This window comes from Heterodontus francisci, chromosome 6 (genome assembly GCF_036365525.1).
Source record: "Heterodontus francisci isolate sHetFra1 chromosome 6, sHetFra1.hap1, whole genome shotgun sequence".
NCBI classification, from domain to species: domain Eukaryota; kingdom Metazoa; phylum Chordata; class Chondrichthyes; order Heterodontiformes; family Heterodontidae; genus Heterodontus; species Heterodontus francisci.
This window is the reverse complement of record NC_090376.1, coordinates 90,026,635-90,052,280: the sequence shown is the minus strand read 5'-3', so window position 1 is coordinate 90,052,280 and position 25,646 is coordinate 90,026,635. Positions and strand designations below refer to the sequence as shown.

General features: G+C 42.4%; 1 protein-coding gene across 2 annotated transcripts in view; it reads left to right on the top strand.

The window, feature by feature from the left end:
* cwc15 (CWC15 spliceosome associated protein homolog) overlaps positions 1-25,646 on the top strand; it is an 89,707-nt gene that overhangs the window by 33,040 nt on the left and 31,021 nt on the right. For both annotated transcript variants that reach the window (XM_068032898.1, XM_068032899.1), the window contains 2 exons: positions 77-159; positions 9,918-10,046. In XM_068032898.1, coding sequence (XP_067888999.1) covers positions 77-159; positions 9,918-10,046 — 212 coding nt within the window. The remainder of the gene's footprint in view (positions 1-76; positions 160-9,917; positions 10,047-25,646) is intronic.

The window sequence follows — 25,646 nt, the reverse complement described above, 5'->3', positions numbered from 1 at the left end:
ATCAAGACTGACAGTTGAAAGGCGAAACACTTATCAAGACTAATTTTTCTTTGAAAACCTCTAACTTTTTTTGCAGAACACACTACATCATCTTCAAAGAGACCACGGCTCGATCAGATACCTGCAGCAAACCTTGATGCTGATGATCCGCTGACAGATGTAGGTTATGATTTTTCCACTTGGTTTACTTAATATGTATAATTTCCTTGTGGTCTTTTCCTTAATTGCCGTCTTAGTTTGTTCTTGTAAACTTTACTACAAGGTGGTTGGCGCCTCAAAAGAGTTGTCACCTCTCTGATATTCCTCAGGTGTGGAAATGAGGAGGTCATAATTCCTCGGCCTGGAGGGAGTGCAATCTTGGTCAGTGCATATAGGCTGGAATTTTGGAGTGGTAGTTAGTTCTGCCAGCTCTCTCTCATTATTCTGCACTACAAAAGTCTGTTTGAGTCGAGATGGGCATTTCCTATGTGTCCCTCCTTGTATCCTGCCCTCTCTTCCTTCCCTCCCTTTGTGTGGATGCATTCTGAAGAAGTGGGACTGATGAATTTATACCATTTACCGAATTCCTGTGAGTTCCACCGATTTTAGAAAAAAAAGTATACCTACAAGTTCCAGATATGCGGTAGTAAGAATTAGACCTTGAAGACAGTGGGTCGCACAGAGCAATCAGCTGCTGTTGTGAAAGCAGCAAATCTGAATTTGTGAAAACCTTGTTAGCTTAAGACCATCTTTGGTTGGCATAACATTAATGGCGAGATGCCTTTGCAACATTTTGCCAATAGTGACTAGTTTAATGGTTATAAAAGGAAGTAAGAGGGCAAAGAGGGAGAATGAGATTAGATCAGCAGATAACATAAAAAGACTTTTGGGATTCCCTTTATAACACACAAATAGTAAAAGGATAGTCAAAGGGAGGGTGGGGGACATAAAAGATCCTCATGTGGAGGCAAAGGGTATGGCTGAAATACTAAATGAGTGCTTTGCATCTGTTTTCACTAAATAAAACATATGGGATCCTGGGCTTTATAAATAGAGGTATAGAGTACAAAAGTGAGAAAGTAATGCTAAAGATTAAATCACTGGTTAGGTCCCAGCTGGAGTATTGTGGCCAGTTCTGGGCACCATATTTTAGGACCTCAGATCGGGTACAGAGGAGATTTGTCAGAATGGTACCAGGGATGCGGCCTTCAGTTATTTGGCGAGACTAGAGAAGCTGGGATTTTAAAGAGCAACTTAGAACAGAGAAGTTAAGGAGAGATTTGATGGAGGTGTTAAAAAGAGTTTTTATAGAGTAAACAAGAAGTGCTTCCAGTTCATAAGAGTCTGTAATCAGAGGATACAGAGTTAATTGCAAAAACACCAGAGAATTTGAGTGTGAAAAAAATTATGCCACGAGTTGTTAGGATCCGGAATGCACTGCTTGAAAGAGTTGTGGAAACAGATTCAACAATATCAGAAGGGAATTGGATAAATACTTGAAGGGGGAAAATTTGCAGGACTACTGGGGCGAAAACACAGGAAAGTTGGACTACTGGATAACTCCACCTCAGGTTGGGCGCAGACAATATGAGCTAAATATGAGCTCCTATGCTATATCATTCTATAGCTGAAAATTATACATGTGCCTTACCCCTTTATGCAAACATCCCCCCACCTCTGTTTGGAATTCTTCACACTGACTTGGAAGCCATGCCTTGTTAAAGATCTGCTCTTGCTGTTCAGCCTAGCTTGTCGTCCTTTTTGTAAAAGCAATGGGAATGTTAGGAACAGAGTCTAATCAAAACATTTTGTTTTTGTTCTTCTAAGATGTTCGAAGCTGCAGCTAGCAGACTAACCACCTTTTTGGTTTGTATTTTTAAATGGAATCAGCGTGTACTTTTCAGACATACTTGGACAAGCCTGTTGAGGCTTTTTCTTTTATTCTCCTTTCACTGCTTCATACAGATTGAGTCATGAGAATCATAGAATGGTTATGGCACAGAAGGAGGGCATTTGGCTGCTGTGTCTTTGCCAGCTCTCTGCAAGAGCAACTCACCTAGTCCCACTCCGCTGCCTTTTCCCCGTCTTCCTGCAGATTATTTTCTCTGGTTAATTAACCAATTCTTTTGAAGGCCTTGATTGAATCTGCCTTCACCACATTCTCGGGCAGTTTGTTCCAGATCCCAACCACTCACTGCATAAAAAATGTTTTCCTCATGTCAGTATTGCTTTTGCAAGTCACCTTAAATCGGTTCTCGACCCTTCCCCCAATGGGAATGGCTTCTCCCTATCTACTCTTTCCAGACCCCTCATGATTTTGAGCACCTGTCAAACCTCCTCTTAATTTTGTCTTCTCGAAGGAGAACAGCTCAGGTTCTCCAATCTATCCACACAACTGAAGTTCCTCATCCCTGGAACCATTCCTGTAAATCTTTTCTGCACCCTCTCTAATGCCTTCACACCCTTCCTAAAGTGTGGTGCCCAGATTGGGCACAGTCCTCCAGTTGAAGCCGAACCAGAGTTTTATAAAGGTTCATCATAACTTTCTTGCTTTTGTACTCTATGCCCTATTTATTAAACCGAGGATCCTACATGCTTTACTGTTTTCTCAACCTGCCCTGCCACCTTCAGTGATACCCCCACGTCCCTCTGCTCCTGCACCCCCTTTAGAACTGTATCCTTTTATATTGCCTCTCCTCCTCCTTATGAAAATGAATCACTTCACACATCTCTGCATTAAATTCCACCTGCGATGTCCTCTTGAAATTTACCACGATCCTCCTCACAGTTCACAATACTTCCAGGTTTTGTGTCATCCACAAATTTTCAAATTGTGCCTTGTATACCCAAGTCTAGGTCATTAATATCAGTCAAGAAAGTAGTGTTCCTAATACTGACCCTTGGGGAGCCCCACAATATATCTTCCTCCAGTCTGAAAAATAACAATTCACAACTGCTCATTTCCTGTCATTCAGCCAATTTCGAAACCATGCTGCCACTTGCCACTTTCCCCTTTATTGGATGGGCTTTAACTTTGCTGATAAGCCTGTTATGTGGCACTTTATCAAATGCCTTTTGGAAGTCCGTGTACACCACATCAACGGCATTACCCTCATCAACCCTCTGTTACTGTATCAAAAAACTCAATCAAGTTAGTTAAACACAATTTGCCCTTAATGAATATGTGCTGGTTTTCCTTGATTAATCCACATTTGTCCAAGTGACAGTTAATTTTGTTGTGAATTGTCTTTCCTAAAAACTTTGCCACCACTGACGTTAAGCTGACTGGCCTGTAGCTGCAGGGCTTATCCTTATACCCTTTTTCTGAACAATTTCCTCCAATCCTGTGGCACCACCCTGTATCCAAGGAGGATTGTGAAATTATCGCCAGTGCCTCCGGAATTTCCACCTTTACGACCCTCAGCATCCTCGGATGAATCTCGTCCGTTCCTGATAACTTATCGACCTTAAGAAAAGCCTGCCAATCTAATACCTTCTGTTAAACAAATTTTAGCCCAATCACTGTCTCTACTACCGTGCATGTGGGGGGAGGATCTGTGTGTGTTTGGTGGGGGGGGGGCGGTCTGTGTGTTTGTGTGGGGGGGTCTGCGCGCTTGCGTGTGTGTGTTCTATGTCGCGGGGTAGGTGACGGGGCTGGGACTTGAACGGGGACACTGGGAGAACTTCAGAGTTTCACTCTGGTGGTCAGCCAATTCCATACGGACGTACTGTTAACCCCATACAAAAAGGAAGGAAGATTAGACTTCTGGTAGAATTAAGTATACAGGGGGTGGGGGTGGCAAGTACAGCATTCTGTGCAGACATGTAATTGCTTTGATGAGATGTTTCCATGGACCTATGGTTGAAGGATCTTTCAGCACCATGGCTAATAACATTGAGTCAGGGTCTATCCGGATGAATGTTCACACATACAGTGCCATCCGAACTGAAATATGCACTGAGAGCAGAGGATAAGTCCAAGTTTTGAGTACTTCGCAAGAAGACACTAGACTAGTGATCCTGTCAGTGACAAGCTGGTGAAATGTATGCAAGAGGCCCACAAGATGTATGATGACGAAAAACATCAGGGGAGAAAAGAAAAGCGGAGCAGAGGAAAAGGCTAGAAATCACACACCAGAATCTGTCCACAAAATGCTATGTCAAAGCAGTTATGATGATTGCTGCTGAGAAAGCTGAATGGCCCATTTTACAGCTCTGCATTCATCAGTTGAAGGGAACACCAAACCAGTCAATTAGCAGTGTTTGTAAAAATTCAGCACAGATTTGTGTACAAAGCAGAGAATATCTCAAATTGTGTGCTGATGTGAAGAAAACCTGAATAAAAGCCAAAAACAACTGGCTGAATGCAAAAGCTGAAGAAGCAGAGGAAGCTTTCAAGAATAGTAACAAGATAGTATATTCACTGGTCAAGGTCATATAGCTGGAAAGAGATACGTAAACCCAGGAATAGGTATCAAGGATGAAAATGGAGACTTGTTATATGATGATGACCAGATCAGGCTGAGATGGGAAAATTACTGCAGGAAACTGAAGAACCACTGGAAAAGACAAACAACAAAGACTGGAAGTTAAAAGGACAACAGCTGGAACCTGAGGTACTGAAAGATGAGATGAGAAAAGCTATAAAGAACAGTGAGTGGAAAGGCAGAAGGACAAGATCAGATACCAGCAGAAGCACTAAAAGCAGGAGGTAAAACGGTAGTAGATGCAATGAAAGAGATTATTGATGTATGGACAACAGGGCTTGAAAGTGGACTATATCTGAGATGGTCACAATGCCCAAGATAGCAGAGCAGGCACACAGAACTGTCCAAAACACCGCACGCTAAGACTAATCAGTCATGCATCTAAAGTGCTACTTGACGTTGGGCAGAGTCACTCCTCTGTGTGAACAGAGGAGCAATTTGACTTCATTCCAGGAAAGGGTACAACAGATGCTGTTGTCTGAAATCTCATGAAGAAATGTGAAAACAAGCAGGAAGCCCAGCTTTGGCTCAAGTTCATAGACTATGCTAAAGTTTTCGACACTGACCAGCATGATGCTCTGTGGAAGACACCTATTAACTTTGGTGTACCCAGACATCTTGTATAAGAGCTTTACAGAATGCTCTCACTCTGACCTCACCTACTATGTTACTATTTCCTACTCTAGTGCTATCTGTCTCTTCCAGTTTTTTGTGCATCTTGTTTCTCCTCTGATATTGCCTCATGGTTTCTACATACATGCTAAGTTAGTTTAAGTCCTCCCCAATAGCACTTGCCATTTGCCCCATAAAGACATTGGCCCCTGCTCTGTTCAGGTGCAACCTGCCCAGTGTGTACAGCTTCCATATCCTCATGGAACCAGTCCCAGGAATGCAAAGCCCTTCCTCCTGCACCATCTCTCGACCCACAGAATCATCTGCTGTATCCTATATCTATACTCACTAGCTCGTGGCACTAGGAATAATCCGCAGATAACTACCTTCTGAGATGCTGCTTGTTAGTTTCTTTCCTAGGACCTCATCCCTTTTTCTACCTATGTCGTTTGGTACAGTTGCAGACTATTACTGCTGACTGTTCACCTTTTCCCCCCTCAACGTGCTCTGCGATAACCTTGACCCTGGCACCAGGGAGGCAACATACCATCCTGGATTCAAAAACACAAAACCTGTCTGTTGCCCAAACCATTGAATCACCTGTCATTATTGCTTTTCCAATCTCGTGCTCCTCCTCCTCTGTAAGGCTGAGCCAACCATGGATTTGGCTCTGGCTGCACTCCCCCAGAGGCACCATTACTCTCACCAGTATTCAGAACTGAATGCTAGTTGGAGAGTGAGATGGATTTGGATTGCTGCACTACTTGCTTGGTCCTCCTTAACTGCCTGGTGGTCATCCATTCCCTCTCTGTCTGCAGCCCCTTAAGCTGCGGGGTGACAACATCTATAAGTGTGCTATCTGTGAAACTCTGCGCCTCGAGGATGCACCACAGTGACGCCAGCTGCTCCTCAAGCTCCAAAACCCGGTGCTTGAGCTGCTGCAGCTGACGATTCTTCTTGCATGTGCAGTTTCCACATGGAACAGGATGCATGCTCCACAGGATTGAGATGCCCTGCCATACCTATATTTGTTAGACTATTAAACCTACTACTTAAATAAAGACCCACCGCTTGCTTGCCAATCAGCTGCTTCTCTTGTGCTGATGTCACTTTATTTTATTGGGAGGGTAACTGAAATGTGTTTACTTTTATTTTCTAAATATCTTCAATTCTAACTTACTGAAAAATTCAGAACTCTTTGGTGTTACTATCCCTTTTTTGAGCACTGATTGTAATTACATGATAAATTGTAAAATTAACTTTTTTTATACTAATTGATCAAGTCTTATTTTATAGTTGATAGATTTAGATTAAATTAAGAGCTTACCACTGTACTCTCCCCCTGTGATTCCTTGTCCTGTGACATCATTTTGCAAACTTTTCCTGTTCCCGTTCGATTCAGACTCTGCCTGCTCCGGCCTGCTTTGTTGCTCTACTCTATATAATTGCTATTTAGTTAGCAAGCAGCAACACACTGGTCAGTTTCCGGTTAATGTTGCATGACATAAGTAGATATGTTAATCACCCAGCAACATTTCTATTAATGAATACATTTAGTGCTTTTTTTTTTTGGTAACATTTTCCTGCTTTGATGCTTTCCTAACCTGCAAGCAAGTGAATTGGGATATTATAAACTAACCCTCATTGTAAATTGATTTTTGAGGCAGATGTTTGAACTACAGATGAGTTAAAATTCATTTGTTTGACTCCTTTTTAAAATGCACTGTGGTTAATTGTGTGAATTTGAAATTTTCAGGATTCTGTAATGACAATTTAAGTCTTTAGGCATTCCAGTTGTGCGGCATATGAATGCACTGAAATTCCATGCCACAGAAGTATAAGATATTGGCTCTACTTTTGTCACCTTATTACACTCCAGAAAAACTCAAACCTAAGCTTCTTTCACACATAGTTTAATGTCTTATTTAGTATGACATTTAGTCATAGAGTCATAGTCATAGAGTTGTACAGCATAGAAACAGGCCCTTCGGCCCGCCGCGTCCATGCCGACCATAATGCCTGTCTATACTAATCCCACCTGCCTGCATTAATTCCATATCCCTCTATGCCTTGTTCATTCAAGTACCTGTCCAGATGCCTCTTAAATGTCGCTACTGTTCCTGCCTCTACCACTTCCTCAGGCAGCTCATTCCAGATGCCCACTGTTCTTTGTGTGAAAAATTTACCCCTTTGATCCCCTTTAAACCTCCTCCCTCTCACCTTAAATATATGCACTCTAGTTTTAGTCACCTCTACCATGGGAAACAGGTTCTGGCTATCTACCCTATCTATGCCTCTCATAATTCTATATACCTCTATCATGTCCCCTCTCAGCCTCCTTCGCTCCAGGGAAAATAGACCCAGCTTATCCAATCTCTCTCTATAACTCAAGCCCTCCAAACCAGGCAACATCCTTGTGAATCTTTTCTGCACCCTCTCTAGCTTAATCACACCTTTCTTGTAGTGCGGCGACCAGAACTGCACACAGTACTCCGAATGCGGCCTAACCAACGTTATGTACAACTGTAACATGACGCCCCAACTCTTGGACTCGATGCCTCGGCCGATTGAAGGCAAGCATGCCATACGCCGCCTTCGCCACCCTGTCTACCTGTGTTGCCACTTTCAGGGAGCTATGTACTTGAACCCCAAGGTCTCTCTGCTCAAGAACACTCCCCAGGGCCCTGCCATTCACTGTATATGTCCTGCCCTGGTTTAACTGGGCGGCTCAGTGGTGCAGTGGTTAGCACCGCAGCCTGACAGCTCCAGCGACCTGGGTTCAATTCTGGGTACTGCCTGTGCGGAGTTTGCAAGTTCTCCCTCAGACCGTGTGGGTTTTCGCCGGGTGCTCTGGTTTCCTCCCACAGCCAAAGACTTGCAGGTTGATGGGTAAATTGGCCATTATAAATTGCCCCTAGTATAGGTAGGTGGTAGGGGTATATAGGGAAGGTGGGGATGTGGTAGGAATATGGGATTAGTGTAGGATTAGTATAAATGGGTGGTTGATGGTCAGCACAAACTCGGTGGGCCGAAGGGCCTGTTTCAGTGCTGTATCTCTAAACAAATAAATAAATAAAAACTTCCCAAAATGCATCACTTCACACTTGTCTGCATTAAATTCCATTTGCCACTCCCTTGCCCACTTTCCCAGTTGATCTATATCCTGTTGTAACCTTGGACAACCTTCTTCACTGTCCACTATACCACCAATTTTGGAGTCATCTGCCAACTTACTAATCATGCCCCTTACATTCACATCCAAGTCATTAATATATATGACAAACAACAGAGGGCCCAGCACCGATCCCTGCGGCACACCACTGGTCACCGGCCTCCAATCTGAAAAACAACCCTCCACTACCACCCTCTGCCTCCTATCACCAAGCCAATTTTGTATCTGGACCAGCCTACCATGTGGGACCTCGTCAAAGGCCTTGCTGAAGTCCATGTAGACAACATCCATCGCCCTGCCCTTGTCAATCTTCTTGGTCACCTCCTCGAAAAACTCAATCAAATTCGTGAGGCGTGATTTCCCATGCACAAAGCCATGCTGACTATCCCTAATCAGATCATGCCTTTCCAGATGCATATCCTGTCTCTCAGAATCCCTTCCAATAACTTTCCCACCACTGATGTAAGGCTCACCGGCCTGTAGTTCTCTGGCTTATCCCTGCTGCCCTTCTTAAATAAAGGTACAACATTAGCTCTCCTCTAGTCTTCCGGTACCTCACCTGTGGCTAACGACGATACAAAAATCTCTGCCAGGGCCTCAGCAATATCCTCCCTTGCTTCCCATAGCATCCTGGGATACACCTGGTCAGGCCTTTAATGCGCTTCAAAACCTCCAACACCTCTTCCTTTGTAATGCTGATATGCTCCAGGATATCAGTGTTCCCTCTCTTGAACTCAGTAGCTTCCATGACCACCTCCACAGTAAATACGGACGAGAAATATTCATTTAAGACCTCGCCCATTTCCTGTGACTCCACACATAGTTTTTAGAGATACAGCACTGAAACAGGCCCTTCGGCCCACCGAGTCTGTGCCGACCATCAACCACCCATTTATACTAATCCTACACTAATTCCATATTCCTACCACATCCCCACCTGTCCCCTATATTTCCCTACCACCTACCTATACTAGGAGCAATTGCTAATGGCCAATTTACCTATCAACCTGCAAGTCTTTGGCATGTGGGAGGAAACCGGAGCACCCGTAGGAAACCCACGCAGACACAGGGAGAACTTGCAAACTCCACACAGGCAGTACCCAGAATTGAACCCGGGTCGCTGGAGCTGTGAGGCTGCGGTGCTAACCACTGCGCCACTGTGCCGCCCTTAATGCGCTTCAATGCCGCATAGATTGCCACGTTGATCCTTAAGGGGACCTACTCTGTCCCTAGCTGCCCTTTTACTCTTAATATACTTATAGAATCTTTTAGGATTCTCCTTTTATGTTATCTGCCAGGGAAACTCATGGCCCCTTTTCGCCCTCCTAATTTCCTCAAGTGTAGTCTTACATCCCCTATACTCCTCGAAGGACTTGCTCGATCCCAGTTGCCTATACCTGACATATGCCTCCTTCTTTGTGGAGACCCAGATTCTCTTGGTCAGTTGATTGAAAATAGCTTCCATTTTACAGAAATTGGAAGTCATAAATGTGGAGAACTAAGATCTGGTCCATATCAGGCCAGTTCTCTAAATCTCAGTGAAACTAGAGGAAGTCTTTTCAATTACTGGGTAAGCTTTTTGGAAGTAATCCACATGGAACATGCTGGATACGATAATTTCTTCAGCTTCTATTTAATTGTAATTTCTAATTTCTGTTCTTCTTTAGGAAGAAGAGGAGGAAGATTCTGACAGAGACAGTAGTAGTGAAGATGATGATGATGATGACGACACGGCTGCTCTTTTGGCTGAGCTAGAGAAAATTAAAAAAGAACGTGCCGAAGAGCAAGCACGGAAGGTAAATTCCAAACAGATCATCTTCACAATATTTTGATTTTTGTCTTAACTCTAAATGCTGATGTTCTGCCTAACCCAATAAGAACTGTAATTAGTGGCTTTTAAAGTGGATATTTATTTGAAAAGTTTTCAGCATATACAAATCCTCCTCCGATTCTTTGGTGTTGGTTTAAAATTGCTGTAACTAAATAAACTACAAATGGATTGAAAGCTGAGCTTTTCAAATTACTTTGAAGAAGTGAATTCCCAATGGGATTATTTGCTGATGAAATGGCTATACATAGAACTATTTGACTCCTTTACTACAACAATGTTGGTTAATTCAGGCAACCTTAATGACTAGAAGAGCTATTTTTTTAATTTAGTCAAACACACACGCTATCTTAAGAGCCACAATGCTGTTACTCAAATGCCAATAATGAAAAACAAGACAGACAAATTTCAACAGCATTTTAAAGGTTTTTACAAAAAAGTTGTTAATTACTTTCTCAAGTATAATGTTAATAAAAGTTTTTTTTTTAAAAAGCCATTTAATTACCATCAGAATGGGTTCAGTCAGTCAAGGTCAGGAGTCGCACTAGTCCTTAATGAGCTGCATGCGGCTCTGCAGCCACAGGTTGCAGAACCCTGGGTTAACTGGTCTGAAAGCCAAGCAGCTGAAATGTAAGCACTTTCACATGTGGCTTCAGTTGTGGGAGTCAATGTGCATCTGTCCATTCCCTGTGCTTGTGTTGATAAGTATATCCTTACCTTGACAGCAGAATCATAGACCCACATTGCATGGGTCTGCCATTATTTGGTTGCAATGAAGCAGCTGGTGCATGGATGTTGGACTCCCATACTACAGAAGTTATAATTGTAAATGTCCTCAACTGAATCAGAGTCACTTACTACCCGCCAAATCTTTGTACAGTGTTCTGACGAGGTGGGAGGAGTGCACTGTTTTTCTAGTTCCACTTCTCCACAGGTTGCAACATAGAATTAAATGTTTACCCAGTTACAGATATGGTCAATCATAGACTCTATTTTAATCCCAGAATAAAATACACCAACCAGGTTTTTTTTAATAAACAACAAAATTATCAGTTTATTATAAAACAAGACATAACCAGCAATGAAACAAAGCATTAATACGAAGAGTGAAATATGAAAGTTTCCTTTTACCTTGGACCCCCTCTCTCTCTCTCGCTCGCGTGCACACACACAGACTGGTTAATCGAAAGAAAGAGATTTTCTCTTTAGAGCTCTGTTACAAAACAAAAAAGAATACTTTGGCCAAATATTTGCTAATTCTTGAAGAGAGAAGATATGGAAGGATGTCAGTTGTCCCTTTTTTGGTTTGGCGTCCCAAATACATGTGGACGGCTGTCACTGGGATCTTTCTAGAATAGTTCTTTTCAGATGATGTTGAAAATCAGTTTGGTAGGCTTTCTAAGCAAAATGTGGCATCGGGTTTCTGGCAGGCTTTTTAGGAGAAATGCAGCATTAGTTTCTCTATTTCTTACACTTGATTCTCAGGAAGTTCTCAGATGGAAGAGGTACTGATAGTGACTGCTCTCTTGGCTGGTTTTCTCCAACTGCCTTCAAAACAGTTCACACCCCAACACACTGTCCAAAGCAAAACCAAAAACAGTATCTCGAGTCAAGCCTCCTGACCCCGATAAAGCTCTCTGTAAACATCATCAAGTCAAAAAGCCCCCGCCAGGTATTTATCTGAAGACACGGTGACTTCCAGTAAAGGTTGTTTGTCAATCAAGTCCAAAAGACCTTCTGGTCACCTCTTTTAATGACCCCAGTGAAGAAAACATCCAGGGAATCCTTTTCAGTTTTCCCAAATAAAACCATGTCCATAATTCTAAAATACATAAGTCCTCAAAAAAAAAACGTAACAAAAAATATAAAAGCACCGTCATAACACCTCCATCCTTGGAGGAATGAAATGCCATTTTCAAATGCGTTTCATTACAAAGAGTGGGAGAAAAATGAAAAATGTTTTAAAACACATCTACACATTCATTCTCATTCACTCTTTACACGTAGCTAATACAGTTCTGCTTTGCACCATCTTTGCACTCAGATAACTCAAAGCAAAGTTAAAAGCTAGACAGAGCATCCGAAATCACACTTATTTTCTGCAATGTGGATAATCTTTAAGTGATGAGGTTGCAGTTGTAAACTCCATCAGAATAATCTGGCATTCTGGTTTTTGTATTTTTCCACAGAGGCTAGAGGGTTATGATCTGTATTTACCAGTGTGTCTCTCTAGTCATGGCAGACATAGACTTCAAAATGCTTAAGAGCTAGTAATAAGCTGGGTTTCTTTTTCCACTGTTGAATATCTTTTTTGGTGTAGGTTTAGCTTTTTGGAAAAGTATCCCACTGGCCTTTCTATACCTGATTCATCGTCTTGTAAAAGGACTGCACCGATCCCCAGGTCACCAGCATCAATTGCTACCTTGAAGAGATTAGTGAAATTTGGAGCAGCCACACTGGTTTATTTAATCAAAATGGCTTTCAGCCTATCAAGGTGCTTGGCACTCCCCTGACTACATGGCCTTGTTTTTTTTTGTCGCAGATCTGTCAGTGGAGCAGCTATACTACTAAACTTTGGTACAAATTTGCAGTAGAAACCACACATCCCCAAAAACCTCATGATTTCTCATTTAGTCTTGGGGGTAGGGAACTCCACCAATACTTGTACTTTCACTGTTCTTGGCAGCACTTGTCCTTGCCCTACTATATGCCCGAGGTAGGATACTCTCGCTTTTGCAAATTCACTTTTGGCAAGGTTGATCACTAAATCAGCCAATTGTAATTTTCTAAACAGCTTCTAGTTGTTCTAAGTGTCACTATCATCAAGGTCAACCATACAGTTAGGGACACTGGCTACCACTTGGTTCATTAGTCTCTGAAAAGTGGCTGGGGCATTTTTTAGCCTAAATTCGGCATTGGAAAAGACCGTCTGGTGTGACAAAAGCTGATATTTCTTTAGCTGTGGGTGTTAAAGGTAGGAATTGGGTAGGAGTCTGCCTTTGTTACTGCATTAACCTTTCTGTAGTCTATGCAGAATCTAGTTGAACTGTCAGGTCTAGGCACTAACGCCACTGGGGAACGCTGCCGCTTTGACTGGGTTCAATTAGGTGGTTTTCCAGCACGTATTGGATTTCTGCTTTGACTTGGGCCTGTTTCTCTGGACTTAAGCGATAAGGATGCTGTTTTATAGGAAAGGATTCTCCGACATCCTACATCTAAATCCAAATACAGTACATCTACTGGTTCCCCTTTAGCAACTCTGCTTGTTATATCTTCAAAGAACTCTAGCAAATTTGTCAAACATGATTTCCCTTTCACAAAACCATGTTGACTCTTTGATTGTGTTAAGCTTTTCTAAATGTCCTGCTTTTTCTTCCTTAATAATGGACTCTAGCATTTTCCCAACCACCGATGTTTGGCTGACTGGCGTATAGTTTCCTGCTTTTTGTCTCCCTCCCTTGAACAAGGGCGTCACCTTAGTGGTTTTCCAATCGGCTGGGACCCTCCCGGATTCTGGTGAATTCTGGACCATTAAACTAAAGGGAAGGTCAGTGAATGAGCAGTGGCAGACATTTAAGCAGATATTTCATAACGCTCAGCAGACTCGATGAGAAGGATGAACCACCCGTGGTTAACAAAGGCAGTCAAGGAGAGTATCTCTGCAGCCACTTCCTTTAAAACCCTTGGATGTAGCCCATCAGGTCCTGGTGATTTATCTGCCTTTAGCCTCATTAGTTTGTCAAATACTTTGTCCCTCGTGATAGAGACCGTTGTAAGATCTTTCCTCCCATTAGCTCCTTGCTTATCTGATAGCTGTGCGATGTTTATAGTGTCCTCTACCGTGAAGACCGATGCAAAATATTGGTTTAAATTGTCTGCCATTTCCCTGTTCCCTGTTATCAATTCTCCAGTCGCATTCTCCAAGGGTCCCACGCTCACTTTAGCTACACTCTTTTTATATACCTGTAGAAGCTCTTGCTGTTTTTTATATTTCTTGCCAGTTTACTTTCATAATCAATGTTCTCCCTATTTAGTAGCTTTTTAGTCATTGCTGCTGGTTCCTAAAAAAACAATTCCCAACCTCTGGCCTACCACTAGTCTTCGCTGCTTTGTATGCCTTAGTTTTTGATTGGATACTGTCCTTGACCGCCTTTGTTAACAGCAGGTGGTTCATTCTTCTCATCGAGTCTGGGATAAGTTTTTGCTGAGCATTATGAAATATCTGCTTAAATGTCTGCCACTGCTCATCCACCGACCTTCCCCTTAGTCTATTTTCCCAGCCCGCTTTAGATAACTCTTTCTTCATACCTCTGTAACTGCCCTTGTTTAAGTTGAGGACACTGGTTTGAGACCTGAGTTGCTCGCCCTTGAACTGAATTTGAAATTTTACCATGTTGTGATCGCAACCCCCTAGAGGATCCTTAACTATGATATCTCTTATTAATCCCACCTCATTACACATTACTAGATCCAAAATAGACTGTTCCCGGGTAGGTTCTGCAACATATTGCTCTAAGTAACAATCCCTGATGCACTCTACAAATTCGTCTTCCATGTACCCTCTGCCAATCTGATTTTTCCAGTCAATATGCAGATTAAAATCACCCATGACAATTGTAGTGCCCTTCTTACACACCTCCATTATTTCCCGATTTATGCTTTGTCCTACAGTGAGGCAACTCTTCGGGGCCTATAGTCGACTCCCACCCATGATTTCTTCCCCTTGCTATTCCTTATTTCCACCCAAACTGATTCCACATCATGATCTATTGCACCTATATCACTACTCACCACCACACTGATACCTTCCTTGATCAACAAAGCTACCCCACCTCCTTTTCCTTTTTGCCTATTTTTCCGGAACGTCGAATACCCTTAAATATTGAGTTCCCAGTCTTGGTCACCCTGCAATCACGTCTCTAATAGCTGTCCAGCCATATTCATTTATTTCTATTTGTGCCGTCAACTCATCTGTCTTGTTACAAATGCTGTGTGCTTCAGGTAAAGAGCCTTAAGCTTTGAGTTTTTACCATTATTACTCATTCTGGTTCTAATTTCTGCTGCACTCTTCTGCTTATTTTCTGCACCTTCCTGTCACACTTTGATTACTGTTCGCCTCTTCACTACCCTGCACCTCTGCTCTCTCGTTTCTTTTTGATTTTTTTAAAACTTCCCTTCAATTGAACCCCCCCCCCCACTAATTAGTTTAAAGGCCTAATTACAACCCCAGTTATACGATTTGCCAGGACACTGGTCCCAGCATGGTTCAATGGAGCAGCGCTGTCTTTCCCCAGTACTGGTGCCAGTGCCCCATGAATCGGAACCCATTTCTCCCACACCAAACTTTGAACCACGCATTTACCTCTCTAATCTTGTTTACCCTACGCCAATTTGCACATGGCTCAGGTAGTAATCCGGAGATTATTACCTTTTTGAGGTTCTGCTTTTTAATTTAGCCCTGAATTGCTCATAGTCCCTCAGCAGAACCTCCTTCCTAGTCCTACCTATGTCATTGGTACCTACGTGGACCATGACAACTGGATCCTTCCCCTGCCACTCCAATTTCCTCTCTAGCCCAGAAGAGATGGCCTTAACCTTGGCACCAGGTAGGCAACATAGCCTTTGGGACGCCCTGTCTTTGCTGCAGAGAACAGTATCTATTCCCCTAACTATGCTATCCCCTATTACTACTACATTTCTCTTCTCTCCCCCCACTTGAATGCACTCTGAACCACAGTGCCACATAAAAGATTATTGCACAAGCTAGGAGCTCACGGTATTGGGGGTCATGTAATAGCATGGATTGAGGATTGGTTAACACACAGAAGGCAGTCGGGATCAATGGGTCTTTTTCAGTTTGGAAAGCTGTAACTAGTGGAGTACCACAAGGATCAGTCCTAGGGCCTCAATTATTTACTATCTATATTAATGACTTGGGGTGGGGGGGGGTGGGGGTGGGGAGAGAGTGTATAATATATCCAGATTTGCTGATACAAAAAATAGGTGGGAGGGCATGTTGTGATGACATAAGGAATCTGCAAGGGGATATAGATAGGTTGAATGTGTGGGCAAAAGCTTGGCAGATGGAGTTAATGTAGGAAGAATCAAAAGGCAGACTGTTATTTGAATGGAGAGAGACTCCAAAAATGTGCAGCATAGAGGGATCTGGGTGTTCTTGTGCATGAAACACAAAAAGTTAGCATGCAGGTGCAGCAAGTACTTAAGAAGGCAAATGGATTTTTGGCCTTTATTGCTAGGGGGGTGGAATTTAAAAATAGGGAAATCTTGTTACAACTGTACAGGGTATTGGTGATGCCGCACCTGGAATACTGTGTACAGTTTTGGTCCCCATATTTAAGAAAGGATATACTGGCATTGGAAGCAGTTCAAAAAAGATTCACTAGGCTGATTCCTGGGATGAAGGGGTTGACTTATCAAGAATGGCTAAACAGGTTAGGCCTTTATTCATTCGAGTTTAGAAGAATGAGGGGTTATCTTATTGAAACTTACAAGATTCTGAGGAGGCTTGACAGGGTAGATGTTGAGAAGATGTTTCCAGCAGTGGGGGAATCTCGACCTAGGGGACATAGTTACAAAATAAGGGAACACTCATTTAAAACTGAGATGCGAAGGAATTTCTTCTTAGAGTAGCGAATGTCTGGAATTCTCTATCCCAGAGAGTTGTGGAGGCTAGATCACAAAGTATTTAAGGAGGAGGTTGATAAATTTTTGAAACATCAGGGAATTGAGGGCTATGAGGAGCTGGCATGAAAGAGGAATTGAAGTCTGGGGCAGATCAACCATGATCTTATTGAATCGCGGGGCAGGCTTGAGGGGCCGAATGGTCTACTCCTCCTATTTCTTATGTTATGTACATTCACATAATGTATGGCTAAGGTTGCACATCCTGGCATATGCCTACAGATTTGTTGAAATGCTGTCGGTAGCTTTGAGTCTTCTCATTCTGCATCTAAATATGAAAGTATAATGTACAATCTCCCTAACAATTCAGTACTAGCTAACTGGATAGTAGGAGGTTCAATTTGAGAATTGACTAGGCCTCCTTCTGCCTCATCCTCACTATCCCTTTCATTCTTTATTGTCCCTACTACCTGACATACCTATGCTTGCTTATCCTCCTCCTGGCAATGATCTTGCTTCAACATATTGAAATGACACTCGATTCTTTTTCCGGCGACCTGGGGTGTCAATCAAATAATTTACCACTTCTTTTGACCACTGAACACTGCTTTCAGCAGTTCACCCTGTAAAGGCAGTAATATTAACACCTCATCACTTGATTGAAATTTTCGGGTCTTGGCATGTTTGTCCATTTCTTCATGGTTGTTTGGGAAGCTTTAAGGTGTTCCTGAGCCACTTTGCAGGCTCTCGTGAGCCATTCCCGGAACAAGGATACATAATCTAACACAAGATTCATCCGTCTGTTCTAAAAACCTTTCTTTAATTAGTTTTAGAGGACCTCTTATCTCATGTCCATAAACTAATTCAAAAGAACTAAAACCAGTACATACATTAAGTTAATCCGTCGTGGCAAACAAAAATTCTCGACCTTTATCCCAATCATGGAGATATTCATGACAGTATGCCCTGATCATTGTTTTGAGAATCTGATGGTACCTTTGTAAAGCCCCCTTGTGTCTGTGGATGGTAGGCTGAAGACTTTAACTGTTATACCCAAATTACCCATAAGTTCCTGAGAAGTTTTAGACAAAATTGGAACCTTGATCCTACTAAATCTCAGTCCATATCTAGTGAAGAACTGGGTTAACTTCTGTACCACTACTTGAGCAGAAATTGTTCTCAAGGGAATGGCCTCTGGGAACCGAGTAGCCATATCTATGATACTGAGTTTATATTGGAGTCCTGCTTTTGTTAAAGGTCCTACACAGTCCACCAAAACCCTGCTAAATGGCTCCCCAGAAACTGGTTTGGGAATTAGAGGTGCCAGTTTTATGGCAGGTTGAGGTTTTCACACCATCTGGCATGTATGACACGTTTTATAAAAGTGCACCACGTCCTTAGAAAGACCTGGCCAGTAAAAATGTTGACCTATATGTGATTGGGTCTTGAGGATCTCCACATGTCCCACTATAGGAATTTCATGGGCTATCCTTAATATTTCCCGGCGATACTTTGGCAGTACCACTATCTGGTGAACAACCGTCCCTTCTTCGTCTGCAAGTCTATGAGGAGGTCTCCACTTCCTAATCGGAATCCTATTATTAATATAGTTGCCTTCTGGTACTCCGTTTGCCTCAGCTTCTTTTAAAGCCGATTGTGCCATTTTATTTAACTCTGGATTGACTTGCTGAGCCTTGATCAGAGAAGACTTATTGAATATTTCCTTCGGATTATCCAAATCCCCAAAGAAAGTTTTAGATGTTTGACTATCTGACTGTGGTGCCAATTTTACCTCTGACAATGGAACTTGTTTAGCCATTGCTTGGGTCGCTGCACGTGAAAAAAAAATTCCTGGGATCTTTTCCTGCAACTGTTCAGTCTCTTTGACTTCACTTGGTCTTTCCGTGACTACTGGAGAAGCTACTACCTTCGCTCCGGCCAATCATTCCCCAGGAGTAGGTCAATTCCTTCTACTGGCAAACTATGGATAACTCCTACAGTTACCATTCCAGACATTAGGTCACACTCTAGGTCCACCCAATACAAAGGTACGGGTATATACTCCCTGCCAAGACCATTCATTAAAATCTTGGCATTCAGTCCGCTCTCTGATGGAAAATTTATGTTTTTTCCCAGCAAAAGAGTTTGGGTGGCTCCTGTATCCCTAAGTATAACTATAGGTTTACCTGCCTCACTTGCGGGATAAGGAGTTACTTTTCCTTTTGACAAGAATTCCCGATAACAGTCAGGTATCTTATTCACAACCCCTGCACTCACAGTTGTTTTTGTACTTGGCTTTACAGCTGCAGTCAGAGCTACAGCCTGATCTGTCATACGCTCGGTTAGGGCGTCTTTCTCTACATTGGTTTTGTGTACCCCAATATGTCCCATGGGTTTACCCCACAACTTACAGCATTCTGCACGAAGGTGTCCCACCTTGTGGCAATGGTAATGCTTAGGCTTGCGGACCTCACTTCCACCCTCAGCATCTTCCTTTTTGGCTTGAAGAGGAGGTCCCAGGGCATTCCCAGCAGTCCCTTCCTGTCCCTGGCTACTTGCCTTCCTTTCACCCTCTCACCTTCCATCATTCTCTGGTTTGTGGGATGACGGACAAAGGGTTTGGTCTTGTAAAGAAGCTTGTAATCATCAGCAATTTCCACTGGCTGTTGAAACTTTATGGTTCTCTACATGGGTTCTTACTAATGGAATTTTTAAATTCTTCCAGGAGAATTAGTTCCCTAAGGTTCTCCATATGTGGCTTCCTACCTTTAGTGCTGGCATCCAACAATCAAATTTAATTTGCTTTACCCTTTCAAATTCTATGTCTGCCCAGTCAATCTCAGGAGATTGAATCTGAAATTTCTGCCGGTAAGCTTCAGGGACTAACTCATAAGCGGTGAGGATAGCCTTTTTTCTGATCTCATAATCTGCAGAAGCCTCCTTAGAAAGCATGGCATAAACTTCATGAGCTCTGCCCATCAACCTGCTTTGCATAAGCAGTGTCCAGCTTTCCTTTGGCCACTTTATCTGTCTGGCTATCGTTTCAGAAGAAATGAAAAATGCCTCTACAGCCCTTTCCTCAAATTTCAGGAGGGCTTGTATAAATTTAAACAGCTCTCCACTGGTTCCTGGGCTGAAGTCTGACCTTTCCCCATTAAATTTTTCACTGGAGTCAAGACCACCATTTCGTCTTAGTTCCATCTTTTTTAATTCAAATACCCTTCCTCCACTTTCCCTTTGAAATTCAAGCTCAAGTTTTTCCAATTCTTCTATTTTTCTCCTTTGTCAAGTTCAAGCTCCCTCACCTGCAACTGAATTTTGGCTAATTCAACTGTGCTACCATTTGGTGTGCTGCTGCCTTCTAATTGTAAATGCTGTGCTATTACTGCAATTATGTCTGCTTTCTTAGCTCCTGGTTTTAACCAACAATTCTGCCAAGTCCTTTAGTCTAGCCTTGGTAAATTTCTCAAATCACTCAGGGATACATCCTCCTTCTCCAGAAAGGTCATAGCAACTGACAAAGACATTCCGGTAGAGTAAATTTTACTCTAACGCACAAGAAACCTGTTTTTTAAATTACTTTCTCTTCAATTATTATTACCCGACTTACAACTGTATGTCGTCGGGTTATCCCAGCGGACCCTCCCAATTGTATGTTATGACCGAGGTGGGAGGAGTGCACTGTTTTTCTAGTTCCACTTCTCCACAGGTCATGACATATATTTAAATGTTTACCCAGTTACTGATATGGTCAGTCATAGACTCTCTTTATCCCAGAATAAAACAAGACAACCAGCAATGAAGCAAAGCTTTAACACAGAGTTTACCTTGGCCCCTTACACACACACACCCCGGTTAACTGAAAAAGTAGAAATTTTCTCTTTTGAGCTCTGTTACAAAAAAAGAATACTTTGGCCAAATACTTGCTAATTTTTGAAGAAAAAAGAGAAGATATGGAAGGATGTCAGTTGTCCCTTTTTTGGTTTGATGTCCCAAATATGTGTAGATGACTGTCACCAGGATCTTTCTAGAACAGTTCTTTTGAGATGAAGTTGAAAATCAGTTTGGCAGGCTTTCCAGGCAAAATGTGGCATCAGGGGTTTCTAGTAGACTTTCCAGGAGAAATGCAGCATTAGTTTCTCTATTTGTTACAGTTGATACTCAGGAAGTTCTCTAGATGGAAGAGGGTGCTGATGGTGACTGCTCTCTTGGCTGGTTTTCTCCAACTGCCTTCAAAATAGTTCACACCCCAACACACTGTCCAAAGCGAAACCAAAAACGATATTTCGCGTTCAGCCTCCTGACCCCTATAAATCTTGGCCTGTCACTTCTCCGTAAGCATCTTCTCCAAGTCAAAAAGCCCCTGCTGGCTATTTATCTGAAGACTGGTGACTTCCAGTAAGGGTTGTTTACCAACCATGTCCAAAAGACCTACTGATGACCTTTTCTTAAAGACCCCTTGAAAAAAAAAATCCAGGGAATCCTTTTCAGTTTTCCGAAATAAAACAATGTCCATAATTCTAAAATACATGAGTCCTCAAAAAAAATTAACAAAATATAGAAGCACCGTCAGAACAACAGGAATTAAAGTGAAGAATAATTTTACTGCCTATTCGAGAAAGCTCAGGTATAGCTTGCGTGCCCTTAATGCATATGCTGATTTCTAACACAAGGATATAACTGACAATGAAATACTTTTTGGCCTGAAATATTTGCTTTTGTATGATAAAGCTACCTTTCATATGAGTAGAACGTATAATATTGCTCAAAGCAAAGTGGAACACAAAATTCTGTGTAGATCAGTGTTGTATATAAAATGTTTTAAGTAGTGTATCGTTTTCAGCATATTGTGGGGACCACTTCCATTCCTGTTCTTTGCAGGCGGTTATATAGAAAAATGGAAAATGATCTCCCTTGAAAAAATTTCCAGCACCTTGCTTTGAAGTGAAACTCTTGGCCTGCAGTGATCTGGTAGTTCAAGTATGAGCTGTGCTTAGCTCCCAATCAGAATAATGAGAAGTTGAGTGCTGGGCAAACATGCTCATCTCAGTTGAATGAGTATTTCCTGTTCAGGCAGACTGTTAGATATAATGCTGATGGAAGATAGTAATTACGGTTTTGGGGAATCAAAAGATTTGTTGTTTTACCTTGACTTATCGTCTAGCTGGATTGACTGTAGAAATGGAAAAATCTCCGCCTTAGCCAATGACACACTTGAGATAAAAGGGGGAAGATGGCCTTTCTTTGTAGAATTTAAGTAATGGGTAAAAATGAAATTGAGCAACTGTTGACTTTTTCTAATCATTGTAATAACGGTTTAATTTTTGTACTAAAATGTTAGAATTCTGTCTGTTTTAAAAATCTGAAAAAAGATTTTCAGTGGATATGGACAGCCACAAATAACTGAAATTTTTGGATGTTGACTTTGTATTGTTACGACCAGGTGAGAAAGAGGTCAAGGGGTTCCCTTTCAGCCTTCACCTGGTCTTGCCATTACCAGGTTTAATTTTAAACAGTGTTTTTAGCTCTCCCTTGGTGAATCCTTGTTCACCGCTTTCCAATTATAAGGCAAAAAAAAAGCACAAACAGGCTTTCTTAGGTTGAAAGACGAAAAGTTGAAACTTATTAAACAAACTCTAATTCGGTTGACGCCTACGGATACACGCTGTGCCCATTCTAGCATGCATACGCGATATGCACATGCAAATAGAGATAGAAAAGAGCAGAAGAAAAATAAAGTGGAAAGGTTTGAGGCAATATCTGAAAAGTTGTTGTTACGGTTCTTCGAACTCACTATAGAGTCCTTGATTGTAGGTATATCTTGCTTTTTGTTGGGGCCCAGTATTCTTAAACCTTGTTCGCTGTAGGTGACTTTTCTCTCTCGGTTCATGTGTCTTCAGTGCATTCAGAGACTTGAGAAAGAGACGGAGCAGACAGGAGAGAGATCTTCTCAGTCCAGGAGCAAACAGACACTCTGCCCAAACTGTTTGCACAAATTCAAAAAACTCAGGTTGCCCAGCAGGTTAGTCATATGGCTAGCTGGTTTGACCATGTCCATTTGTGTATTTGGCCATCTTGGCAGTCAACCTGGAATGCGAGCTCCCCCACCTTCAATGTCTGGTGATCAAAAGTCCATTGTGGGTTGAATGTGTCAGGGAATGGCTGCTTTGTCCTTCCAAACACTGTCTGTTAATATGCAAATAAATGTCTTTTCCAGCCACGACTGATCTGTTTAACCAGTCCTTTCTTCACTCCAATAACAGTTTAAAATCAATATTCATGACAAAATTAATGTGCCTCACTCTTGGCAGGTGGGTGCCTAGCTTGACAGTATCATAAAAGGTTGTAATATGCACAATTGTGGTTATCGCTTTGTGATTCGTCAAAGGTTGATACACTGTGCGAGCTCCAAAGATTTGCACCAACAAATATTAATCTTTACTATTCCCACCAGAGGGAGCTGTAAGTAATAAAACAAGTTGCAGTGGGACGTTTCAGGCTGCTTTCATCAAAGGTTCTGTGTGGGCACACAAATGAAATGAATCGTCCAGAATTTACTGGAACTTAAAGCAGCATTGCACTGTTTCCTTTCTTCCCCCCCCCCCCCCCCCCCCCCTTCAAGGAAATTCACGGGTAACTAATTTACACTAGCTTTGTGCCAAAACAACATTTGCACCACTTCTGAGGTACTACCACCACCACAACATTCTGCCACTTGTTTACGTGACTCCGTTCTTGAAAAGTCCAGCCCATGTGCGTTTCCTGCACTTGATGCCAGTAATGCGCTGAAGTAGATTTACATCCAAAAATGTAAGTGCAGCATGACCCAAAGTCTGTTGGTATCTGTATAACTGAGATTTGAGTTTGATAGCAATTTTCTTGGCGCTTTTTTTGAGAAAAAGTTCTTACTGACACCTGCCCTATGCTTAACAAAGTATCATCACTTTTTTGGTGAAAAGCTCTTGTCAACCTTGCACGTGTTCAGAAGGACAAAGCAGATGAAATGGGCTTTCTAATGAGCTGAATGGCCATCTTTAGTGCCGTAAATGACTCTATGACTAATGAGCCTACCCTCTTCTACCTAATAATTTAGGAGGGAGAGGAGCAACGGAGACAAGAGTTTGAGAGTGGGGATCCATGGCAGAAGATTATTAACCTTATCGGTGATGCTGCATTTACGCCTGTTTTAGGCTGGGTTTATGTTCTGGCATTCATATATGAGCTCTGCTGGACGTTTCAGCAAAAGTTCCCATTGGAAAGCGGTGTGAATTCCAGTGCAATTTCAGCAAATGGGACCCAGCAATTTCAAAGCCAGTGAATTGGAGCGGGCAGTTCGGACGTTGTAGATAACCTATTCTTCTCAATTACAATGCTCTTTCTTTTCTCTGCCCCAAAGCAACAAATTATTGTTGGTTTGTAGGTTACCTGCTTTTCCAGTTCTGATTCAGCTATGTAATGGGCTGACATTAATTGCTTTTCAAAAAACACCACAATTTTAATTTATTGTACTTGTTTCAAATTATTACCATGAAGGTGAGAGGTCGGTGAAGTTGAATTTTGTTTCGTTGAATTGAGTTCACTCTAATTTCCTGTAGAATTGGCAATTGAGCATATAATTACTTAAACTTTCAGAGATTACTCGGAGTAGGCCAGGAGCAGGTTTACCTGAAAATGAGACACCAACCTGATGAAACTACAATACAGGACTACATGCATGCTAAATAGCAGAAACAGCATGCTATTAACAGAGCTATGCGATCTCACAGCCAATGGATCCGATCAAAGCTCTGCAATGATGCCACATCCAGTTGTGGTGGACAATGAAACAACTTGCGGGAAGAGGAGGCTCCAGGAAGATCCCCATCCTCAACAATGGCGGAGCCCAGCACTTGAGTGCAAAAGACAAGGCTGAAACGTTCGCATTTGACTCCAGCCGGAAGTGTCGAGTTGAAGATCCATCTCTGCTTCCTTCTGAGGACCCCAGGGTCACAGATGCCAGTCTTCAGCCAATTCGATTTACTCGATGTGATGCCAAGAAATGGCTGACTGCACTGGATACAGCAAAGGCTATGGACTCCAACAACATCTCAGCTGTAGTGTAGAAGGCCTGTACCCCAGAAATAGCCGGGCCTGTAGCCAAGCTGTTCTAGTACAGCTGCGATACTGGTATCTACACGCCAAAGTGGAAAATTGCCCAGTTATGCTGTGCCCAAAAAAAAAGACCAATCCAATCTAGGCAATTACCACCCCAGCAACCTAGTCTCAATCATCAGTAAACTGATGGAAGGTGTTGATGACAGATATATCAATTGCACATACTCATAAGCTGCTCGCTGATGCTCACTTCGGGTTCCAACAGGACCATTTGGCTCCAGAACACATTATAGACTTGATCCAAACATGGGCAAAAGAGCCAAGTTCAGAGGTGAGGTGAGAGAGACTGCCATTGACATCAAGGCAATATTTGAGTGTGGCTCTAAGGAGCGCTAGTAAAATTTGAAATCTGTGGGGATTGGGAGTGGGGGTAACTTCACTGACTGGAGTCATACCTAGCACAAAGGAAGATGTTTGAGGTTACTGTAGTCAATTATTTCAGTTCCAGGACGTCGCTGCAGGAGTTCCTCATGACAGTGTTCTAGGCCCAACTATCCCCAGCTGCTTCATTTAATTACTTTCCCTCCATCATTAGAAGTGGGATGTTCACTGATGATTGCAGAGTGTTCAGTTCCATTCGCAATTCCTCAGATAATGAAGCGGTCTGTGCTTGCATGGAACAAGACGTGGAGAACGTCCAGACTTGGGCTGATAAGTGGCAGGAAAATGTTTGTGCCAGGGAATGACCATCTCCAAGAAGAGAGTCTAACTACCACCTTAACATTGACTCTATCCACCACTGGCGCAGCATAGCAGCAATGTGTATCTTCTA